This window comes from Achroia grisella, unplaced genomic scaffold (assembly GCF_030625045.1).
Source record: "Achroia grisella isolate CSIRO2021 unplaced genomic scaffold, CSIRO_AGI_Agris_v1 utg660, whole genome shotgun sequence".
Classification (NCBI taxonomy): domain Eukaryota; kingdom Metazoa; phylum Arthropoda; class Insecta; order Lepidoptera; family Pyralidae; genus Achroia; species Achroia grisella.
Window position 1 is genome coordinate 5,212,681 of NW_026712984.1, and position 11,194 is coordinate 5,223,874.

At 34.8% G+C, this 11,194-nt stretch overlaps 1 protein-coding gene and 1 pseudogene across 1 annotated transcript; one reads left to right on the top strand and one right to left on the bottom strand.

The window, feature by feature from the left end:
• The first annotated feature begins 3,867 nt into the window (after positions 1-3,867).
• LOC131849686 (uncharacterized protein K02A2.6-like) lies at positions 3,868-4,868 on the top strand. The gene is made up of 2 exons (XM_059199799.1): positions 3,868-4,106; positions 4,715-4,868. Exons 1-2 carry the CDS (start codon positions 3,868-3,870, stop codon positions 4,866-4,868), a joined length of 393 nt encoding a protein of 130 aa, XP_059055782.1.
• Positions 4,869-5,151: 283 nt separating this feature from the next.
• LOC131849687 (uncharacterized) lies at positions 5,152-8,548 on the bottom strand (annotated as a pseudogene).
• Positions 8,549-11,194: the final 2,646 nt, after the last annotated feature.

Consider the following 11,194-nt stretch of genomic DNA (forward strand, 5'->3'; position numbering starts at 1 on the left):
TCACTGAACTATAACTATTACAATAAACAAATAAAAAAAAACTTCTGTCTTAAAATAAAATAAAATTACTTGTATAGTTGCCCCCTTAATTTTGTTTTATAAACTAAGAAATAATATAAGAGTTTAAATAAGAAAATTTTACATTTCCAAGAGGCTTTGTCAGAATATCAGCAATTTGATGCTCAGAGGGGCAATATTTTATTTTTAAAAGTCCTTCACTGACTTTTTCGTGTATATAATGATATCTGACATCGATGTGCTTTGATCTTCTGTTCATAATACCGTTGTTAATTAAATGAATTGTACTTTGATTATCTACATAAAGCGTTGCATTAACTTCTTCATTTACTACCTCACTAATTAAGTTTTTTAGGTACATTAACTCCCGGCAACAATCTGCAGCAGCTATATATTCGGATTCCGATGATGACATGGCAACTATGGGCTGTTGTCTTGATGACCATGTAATAGGACCTCCACATAGAAAGATTATATAGCCTGTTGTGCTCTTTCTTGTATGTGGATCATTAGCATTACAATAAGCCTCTAAATGTAGATTACTGTTATAAAATTTAATACCTGAATTTGATGTCCCTAGCAGGTACCTTAATATTCGTTTTCCATTAATGACATCTTGCTTTGTTGGTTTTTCCACTCGTCTACTACAAAAATTGACCGCAAATGCTATATCAGGACGAGTTTTATTAGCAACATATAATAGCGACCCTATAAGTTCTCTGTAAGGAAAATACGAATTATTAAAATCAATTTCTTCATCTTCTGTCTCTATTTTGTTTGCTCCGATGCACATTGGTATTGGAGTACTTTTAGCATCTTTCATTTCAAATTTATTTATTATTTTGTTAATGTAATTTTCTTGTGTTAATGTAATATGATTATTTTCATTTTTATTAATTTCTATTCCTAGAAATAAACTAGGTTCTGTATTCAACGTCATTTCAAATTCATTTTCCAGCTCTTTATGAAAAAAACTTAAGTAAAAATAAACGAGATGTTTACCGTACCTGATTTGTCGTCTGCGAAGAGCTTAGCCGAGAAGCAAAATTGGAATGTTCAGCTGCCAAAGCATGACTCAGAAGCCTGTGATGATAACAACCCGTATGCCGAAGAGGCGCACCCAGAAGACCATTTGGTGTCTCATCAGAAAGTACATGATATCTGGGAAGAACAAATTCGAAAAGAATCTTCTTATCAATCTTGTTCTAAGGAGAACACGGATATGGACTCAGATTATCCACATGATTCTGACGATGAGCACAGTTTAGATTATTCAGATGAGGGAGCAACTGCAGCATATCAAGAGAGTGGAGCAATCTCAAAGGTGGTAACACAGATGTTGAGTAGTTCAGGTAAGCGTGATCTAGTCCACATTGATGATCGAAAGATTGAGGTTGATCTATCTTTCCTTGAATCTAATGCTGCAGTCTATAGAGTTCGGGACATCTTGGAAGAAACAATCAAGAAATACACATCTATTCCCGGAATTGTTTCTGTCGAGAAAGGGAAGACCCAAAAATCTTACATCTTCAATGTCACGAACGAGTATTTGTCTCCAGCTTCTGATTCTTCTGGTGCTACAGAGGCAGGGAGAAAGTCTCCACCAGTAAGAAAAGGGGGCAAAGGACCTGAAAGTAGCAGAGAGGTCCATCCTTTGATAAAGAGTCTGGCTTCCGGGTTTAGATTGATTCCTAAGTTCACTGGGCTGCCTAAGAAGATAATAAAGCTCGGGGATTTCGATTTGACGTCAGACAGACTGTCCAGTCTTTACAAGAGACATACTGAGTTGACTCCCTATCAACTTCTGGATTTGGCTCTCAAATCATCTGGGCCCATAACCTGTTGAATTGGGAGATATTCCGAGTGAAATGATCTAGATTTTAATGGATATTTTTAATAAAATACGAACATGATGTTAAACGTAACTTTTAATCTATCAATATATTTTTTTTAACAATGACAGAATTTATTACTCAAATACAATTATGTATATGAACCTCTATGTTCATTCAACACAATATTATAATTCAAATAAACGTTTAGTGAGTAATAAGCTTTGTTCAGTAAATATGAATTAACAGATGTTTTGAATTTATTTAAGGGTAATTCCAATATATTCTTTGATATTGTAAATTTTTATAAATTTTGCAGACAATTTATCACGACTATTAACCGTATGAGATTTGGTCATAATCAAACTCGCACTCACCTGTATAGACTGAAAATGGTTCACAACCCAAAATGTCCTCACTGTAATGAAGATGAAATTTGAATCATATTATATTCAAATGTAGAAAATACGGACTAGACAGATTATTACTCATTCACGAGATTCAAGAGCATAGTAATGAAGTACCGAAATCTCTAGAAGAGATCTTATCAAGGCCTGCACTATTCAAGACTTTATATAAATTTATTTCCAACACTGTGAAGAAAATGTAAATTTTTTTTAAATTTTTGTATTTTATGTTGGGCTACTAGAAAATCATGTGTTGTGCCGAAATGTATAAATACAACCACCAATGCGCCTGATAAATTGTTTTTTTATCGTTCCGATGGACGTCCGAATGCGAAAGAAATGGATAAAAGCTATGAAGAGGTTAGATCAATTTGGAGATAAAAGCAGTTTATTGTTGTGAACATCATTTTGACGTAAGTACCTATACTAATTATCTTTAATGTAGGTACATAATAATGATTATTATAATCTTTTGTAGTTTGCATTTATTTAGTATTTACGTATAAACATCAAATCAGGTCAGAGGCGCACAACCTTTGGTTTCAGAACTTTTAGATTTACTGTTATGTTTATACATAGATCTTATTATAATATTTTGAGAACAATGCAACTGCTTTGGGTCATCCTTTTAATTTTTACACATTTTTAAACTATACTAGACTTTTGCTACTGCTCTGCTTGAATAAAAATCTGCTTTATGAGATTTTTCTTGTTTTAGATTGAGAATGATATGTACAACTATACTAAATATAAGATGTTTGGGGGAAGAATTAAACTAAAAAAGGTTATTGTTCCTCACAAATTCAAATGTCAACAAGAAAAGGAAGATAAACCTGAAAGGTCTGCAGTGCGAAAACGTAATCAAATAATTTTTTTTGTAAAACTATTAAACGAAGACGAAACTTCGGCGTCAGAAAAGCCTAAAGAGATATTTGTTTCTTGCTGTGAAGACGAAATAATAATAGAGGATCCAGTAAGTGTCGGTCAGTGCTTAGAAATATCAAAAAAAGTAAAGGTGTGCAAATAAAGCTGAAAACTAAAAATGTCCATAAATCAACCATGACTGTTAATAAATATTTTAAAAAAGAGAAAAAAATAATATGTTCTCCTGATGCAGTGTCAGTTCGTAGTATGAATGACACATCTTCTAACGCCTCTTCACATAAAATGTATAACATTAATCAACAATCAAAGAATCCTAATATAGATTCAGATACGGAGAACTCGGAATACGAAATACAGTTTTTTAGAAACTATATGCAAAAGGCTGCTCTTTTATCCATATCTAGAGAACCGCAACTGTTGTTAGGTTTACCTAAAGAATGCTATTTTTGTATAAATATGTTATCTGAATCAACAAAATGTACTCCGCGAAATATAATGACTTTGAAAAAAAATACGCTTATATCAATCTAATACTATTCTGGCCTTAGATTTTGGTTTGTCGACTAGTTCTGTTACTAAAATCATAAAGCTTACTGTTCCAGCTATAGCATCTATACTTAAATCACTTGTATACTGTCCACCTTCATCCGATATCCAGATGAATCTACCTATTCCATTTAGGAAAAATTACAAGTTGTGTTAGAAGAAAAAAGACCCTCGAGGAAATGATAGGTTCCTGCGACATATGTCTCCAAATGCGGCCGTCCCCACCACGAGCCACTATATCCCCGTGGCCGTACCCCCCGCACCTCTTCCATAGAGTTCATTTAGATTTTCTGGAGCCGTTACACGGTCGTACATTTTTAGTCATCGTTGATGCGTATTCTAAGTGGGTAGAAGTATATGAAATGAATATTTGTGCTTCAATTGCGGTTATAGAGAAATTATGCGAGTTTATGTCAAGGTTTGGATTACCCCGAACATTGGTAACGGATAATGGCACGGCTTTTTGTTCATAAGAATTTGAATATTTTTGTAAATTAAATGGAATTTCTCATGTGACGTCGCCGCCGTACCACCCGGCGAGCAACGGCCAGGCCGAATGTTACGTCAAAATTGTAAAAAAAAGGTATTAAGTTAAGTTTTTAAAATCAAAAAACGCAAAAGACAATAAAATAAATTTATTGAGATATCTGTTTGATTATCGTAATTCCATACATTCCATGACAACCACATCACAGGCACAACTAGTTTTAGGCCGTAAACTGGAAACGCGATTGGAAATACTAAATCCAGCTGTAGCGTTGCCCTCGTCGACCTCACCAGCCGCTAAGGTCAAATCGAAACAGTGTTCACAGGTTAAAAAAGGGAAGGTGGAAAAAACATACCCTTATCATCCGGACAGTATGTATTGTATAAGAAATATAGTAGTAAGGACAAGTTTTCATGGTGTAAAGCAATTGTGTTACAACGTTTAGGTAGGCGTTTATATTTGTTGAAGGACTGTAAGACAGCCGCAACTGTAAAAAAACATAAAAACCAGATATGGTTATATAAAAATGTAAATGATAGCAAACAGCTCGGGGACTGCACGGAATCGTCTCTACCTGATGTGAGGAATGAGGAAGACATGGAATCCCAATTTACAGGTCCAACATTCAGACCATCATCGCTCAGCCCGATTGATTCCAGCGACCTAATATCTGGGGAAGGAGGAGACAAGTAGCAAGTACTCCTCCAGTAGTTACTGCCGCTACCACAGCCACAACGCAACAGCTCCATGATGGAGCAGCGGAGACGTCACCAGCGTGGGTGACGACCACTAGAGATGTTCGCCATCCGGTACAATCAGATGATGAGGATGACTTCCAAGAGGCAGAAAGTACTCAACAGCCAACGGAAGTAGAAGTTATTACGCCAGTCGAACCTAATCGGAGGTCAAAACGTAATGTCCCAGGGTTGATTATAAAAAGTTGTTTTATGTATTTAATTAATATTTATGGGGGAGGAATTGTTACGTACGTATATGTATGCGTGCTGCGCCACGCGCTTATAATACTGTTTCAAGGACAATATAAGTCAGTGCGTTAACAGCAGCCTTGCGTTTCACTTGTCCCTGTCCGCATATATATTAGATTTTTTCCAATAACATTTGATAGCAGTCGTTGAAGGTTCCTCACTTCGACGATGTAGCTACATTAAAAATGCTATAGCATGTTTATAGCCACCTATGCTGGCGGTACAATCTTCCCAAGTTACGTTTAAAACTTCTTGGTCCTTTTCATTGCAATCTAAACTGCAACGATAAGGTGTGGTACGTAGGGGAGGTAGGGGAGCATTGGGCAGTCGGGAGGTTTGGGCACCCCCTCATTTCTCCAAAACTTTCATAGATATTTTTTGTTTTCTACCACAGCACTATACTTTATTCACTAGCAACACCGCTTATCTAAAGTGTCAGCTGTCATTTCACTTGGTTGTCAAGTTACATGCGCGTAACGGTTTGCTGCGTACAGAAGTAAATATTTTATTTGTGATTTGATGTAACTTATCAAAGAAATCTGCAAGAACGTGTAAGTATCTGTGTTATCTTTTTCTTTTGTGTTTAATGAATATTATATTTGCCTGTAAATTAGGTTTCTACATTTGATAAAAATAATCTTATTCTAATCTATTTGAAAAGTGAGGTTATGGGGAACATTGGGCACGCAGGTAGGAGGGAGGTTTGGGCATGCCCAATGCTCCCTCTGTTTTTAGTGTATTTTGGTGTCTTTTTGCTATGCCTATTGGATTGAGTGGTTAATCATTTCTTTTTAGGACAATGCCGTTTTCATTTAAAAAGAAAAATAAGCGACGTGAAATCCCTAAAGATATTATTTTGCGCGCATTGGAAGAAGTTTCCAAAGGTGCTAAAATTAAAAGTACTGCGAATAAATATGACATACCAAGATCTAACCTGCAAAGGTATATCAAGCAGGGTGGTGTCGTAAAAGATAATTCTTGTAAATTTATATCGTCTCAAATATTCACAAAAGATGAAGAAGAGAAAATTTCGGAATATCTTGTAACATCTTTTAAACTAAACCATGGACTATCAAAACTGAAAACACGCGAATTGGTTTATGAATACGCCACTGCCATTAAAAAGAAAATACCAGATAACTGGACAGAGAAGAAACTTGCATCCAAAGACTGGATAAGGGGATTTTTTAAAAGACAGCCTCAACTTTCGATAAGGACACCAGAGGCTACCAGTCTGTCACGGGCCACAAGCATCAATAAGACAAATGTCGGAAATTTTTTTGAAAATCTTAAAACTGTGTATGAACGGCATCGCTTCGGCCCTGAGTCTATTTACAATATAGACGAAACTGGATTATCAACGGTGCAACGAACCCAGAAAGTGATTGCTCTCAGAGGCACTAAGCAAGTTGGGCAAGTAACGTCAGCTGAAAGAGGGACGCTTGTAACGGTTTGCTGCGGTATTAATGCATTGGGTAACTCAATACCACCATTTTTCATATTCCCACGGGTTAATTTCAAAACATTTATGCTAAATGATGCCCCTGTTGGTTCAGATGGAGCAGCACATCCTTCAGGGTGGATGACATCACCAAATTTTTTAAAATATATTCACCATTTCGCCAAACACGCAAAACCAACGCCTTCATCGCCAGTTCTTTTGCTGCTGGACAATCATGAGAGCCATATTTCAGTACCAGTTCTCGATTTTTGCAAACAATCAGGCATTGTTTTAATGACTTTCCCATCACACTGCAGCCATAAACTGCAACCTCTAGACCTGACTGTCTATGGACCACTGAAAACTTATTATAACACTGCTGTAACAGATTGGATGGTAAGCAATCCGGCCAAAACAGTAACAATTTATGAAATACCAAAATTAGCAGCAAAAGCCCTTCCACTAGCATTCAAGTTGCAGAATATTCAAAGTGGATTTGAAAAATCTGGCATATGGCCATTGAATTCAAATATTTTCTCCGATGAAGATTTCGCTTGTATAACTGATCGCTGCTTGTCGGAAGAGGGTAATGTTCCTTCAGAACAATCTATTTCAGACCAACCTGTCACTGAACAGCCTTCAACAGGGGAAAATCAGAGTCTAGAGGATCGTACAAGTTCAAATGTGGAAGTCATTGGGCCATCTCAACTGGAATCTCCCTCTACAAGTCAAATTAGTGGCACTGTCAATGTAACACCTGATGTAGTAAGACCGTATCCGAAGGCCGGCCCCAGGAAATTGCAGGGTATGAAATGGAAGAAGGGAAAAACTAGAATATTGACGGACACACCCGAGAAAAGACTTATAGAAATGGAAGAAGAAGAAAGACAAAGAAAAAATAAGATTCAAGAGCTCAACAAAAATAGAAAATGCTTCAAAAATACAGGACAGAAAAAAATTCCGAAACTTGCTGATGAATTTACTTCCAAACCAGAGAAAAACAGGAAAATTAGCAGCGATGATGAAATAGAAAATGTTTCAGTTTCTGACGAAACCGTTGTTGAATCGGAAGATTTTGATGAAGACGATGTGATCGTTCTGGATAGAAATTTCCAGATCAATAACTTTGTATTAGTGAAATTTGACACCAAAAAAACTGTCTACCATTATGTTGGAATAATTGAAGATGTTAATCAGACGATGACAACTGTAAAATTTATGAGAGTGAGTAAGTTAAGAAATACTTTTATATTTCCTGACATCGAGGACGTAGCCAGTGTCCTGGAGGATATAAAGACAAAATTGCCTACACCAACGACATGGATGAAACGTGGCAGCTTAAAATATAAATTTGACAAGCCTCTATGGATCATACCAAATATAAGATAAGTTTAATTAAGTCTAACATCGTGTAGTACTGATTCTAAGTCACATTGTTAAATTTTTCTAAAATCTATGATAAGAAAAAATGTTTGTATTACAATTTTTTATAGTAATGTTATATAATACTTAAGCCTAGTAGTATAGTAAAGCAATTTCGTGCATATTAAATACAGTGCCCAAACCTCCCTACATGGGTGCCCAAACCTCCCGACCGCCGGGAGGTTTGGGCACTTCGGACATGTGTTCGAAGATCTCTTGTAACTTTGAAACTAATTACAATATTGAAACTTTTCTTAATTCCTCCTCTACGCGGTGTTCTGGCGTGATTTTACATTTGACCGTACACACATCATTTACTCTTTTAACTTGTACGTAACCGATAGCATCATATCCCCATAGCTGTCTCTTGCCGATCTGAAATAAGTTACACATAAAAATAAACAAAACGGCTTAAAACAATCTCTCAAGATTAAAAATAGAAGAGAAATAGAATTACCACTAGTGATGTAACGAATGTTGGATTTTTCACATTCGCGAATGCGAATGCGAATGCGAATATTCATCTTCAATATTCGCGAATGCGAAACGAATGTTAAATTTTTCAAATAAAGCGCGCGCAAAATGTTTGAATTTCGTGTCGGCCATGTTTAAATTGAACATTCGAGCCGAACAAGGTTGAATGAACGAAGTTATCTCAGAAAGTTCATTCGAAAAGTATTGTTTTGATTTGAAGTTTGGTGTTATTGCATTTCCCAAATTTAACTGATATTCAAGTGACAAAGTGGTATAAAAACATGAGTAAAGCACGTGTTAGCGAAGTTTGGACTTATTTCACAATATATGATGCTGAAAATGTAAATTGCAAGTTGTGTGATAAAAAGTTGTGGTATTTTTTTTTTTAGGCGCAATGGCAGGACCACTAGTGCTATGCGAAATCATAGAAATAAACACAAAAATGAATATGACGAATTGAAAAGAAGAGAGCATGAAATTTGCTGCTAAAATAAATTCTTTGGCGTCCTCTTCGCGACAATGTACCAAAACCGACCTTAAGCAAATATCTTTAGGTGATTGCATCGAAAAAAATAAAAAATGGGATAACAACAACACCAAGTCTTTGGAGCTAGATAATTTAATTTCGAAATGATTGCACTGGAGGACTTACCATTTAGTTTTGTGGAATGCCTTGGATTTGATGAGATTGATTAACCAAGTGTGCCCCTCGTATAATTTAAAATCTCGGCAATATTTTACTTCGTTTATTTGCGAAAAATTATATGGCAAGTAAAAGATAAAAGGAATTAATCAAATCATTTGAAAAAAGAGTTTTATATCTGGTCTGATTCTTGCTCTGGGGTATCGCTGATAAGTTTCACTTGTCACGGAATTACCAAAAGTTTTGAAGAAAAATGATTGTTTTGAAATCTGAAGTATTTAATGATGGGCGACATACAGGAGAAAATATAGCCGTAAAGCTAGAAACTATGTTGTCATCATGGGGAATTCCCAAAGAAAAGGTATTATGTATTGTGTAATACTAACATGAAAAAAGGTATTTCTTTATTAAATATTAAAAACATTGATTGTTTATCGCACCAAATTCAACTTGTTTTCCTGTGAAGGGCTTAAGTCACAAGAATCTATCATTGCAGTCATTAACAAATGTAAAAAGATAGCAACACATTTTCACCACTCTAATGTAGCTCAAGATGAACTTGCTAATCTACAAGAAAAACTTAATCAACCAAAGCTCAAGATAATCCAACAGTGTGTTACGAGATGGAATAGCAACTTTTACATGTTAGAACGAATTTTAAAAAACAAAGATTCACTGTGTTTATGCTTCCATTTTTTAACAACAAAATTTCATAACTAAGTTCAGATGAATGGATAGTTGTGGAAAAATTAATTACATTGCTTAAACCTTTTGAAGAAATAACACGAGAACTAAGTGCAGCCAATGTTTCCATATCGTCTGTGATTCCGTTTTATGGAAAAGGTGATTGATGAATATGAGGCATCTGAAGAATGCATTTTAAAAACTATACTCGTTTTAAAACAAGAAATGAATCACAGATTTTCTCACTTGGAAAACGACAAATTATTTGCTACAGCAACTTTTATTGATCCTAGGTACAAATCGAAATTTTTCAAAAATCCTTCAACCAAAGATCAGGTCGTGAAAAATATTTTGGATTTAATTGGAAATGAGGACTTAGCTTTCCTTCATGTTCAAATTCAAAGCGTCCTAAAACGACTAATCAGGTTAAGGAAAACTTTGGCTATTTGATTTTTTAAGTTTATATTTCATTATCATATTTAATTCTTAGAAAATATATATTGGGATGGAAAAATATATAATTAAAAGAAAAAGGTTATAAATTAATATTATACTTAGATTTGATTGGATCTCTGAAGTTCTGTTTTCACAAAAGATACTTGAATTTAGAATTAGATTTTTTTCAAAATATATGTAAGGCATGGACATTCATTATTTTTTCTGTGGTGGAGTTAAGTTGTGATTTTGTTAATATTTTAATTAGACTAACAAGAACAAAAGAGAAAGTGTTTCTAATTTAGTTGCTTACCAAGACTGTTCCATAATATTTTTATTTAATTGTATGGTTAAAAAAAAATATATAAATCTTATCAGTTGTGTTATCATTTCATATGCAACCATATAATAATTTCCTTTTTGTTTGTTAAATACATTCGCTAAATATTCGCATCGTTTTTTGCGAATAGGAATGCGAATGCGAATATCGAAAAATATGTGAATATTGGCGAATGCGAATGCGAATGCGAATATTCGTTACATCACTAATTAGCACGGAGACTCTAGAGGGATTTTTGCGTACTACAAGATTTATAGCAAACAAGCTAAACATTTAAAATTTTTCACTAAAATAAATTTAAAATCTACCGAAGTTGTATTTTCCATTCTACCAACAATTGGCACATAATCTACTAATTTTCTAAAATTCGGGTTGGCAACAATGATATCAAATAAGGATAACAGCAGCTCTTGTGCTTTTTGAAGGCTATGAAGGCATACGAAATGGTCGACAAAACTATCAAAAGAGGCTATACAGAAGTTTTACCAGCATTTGTGGTATTTGGCAGACGAAGTGTCTACCTTGTCTCTATTTGACGATGATATTAACCTAGAAAATAAGGTAAAAGTAGTTGCTAATTTGGCTAAAGAAAAT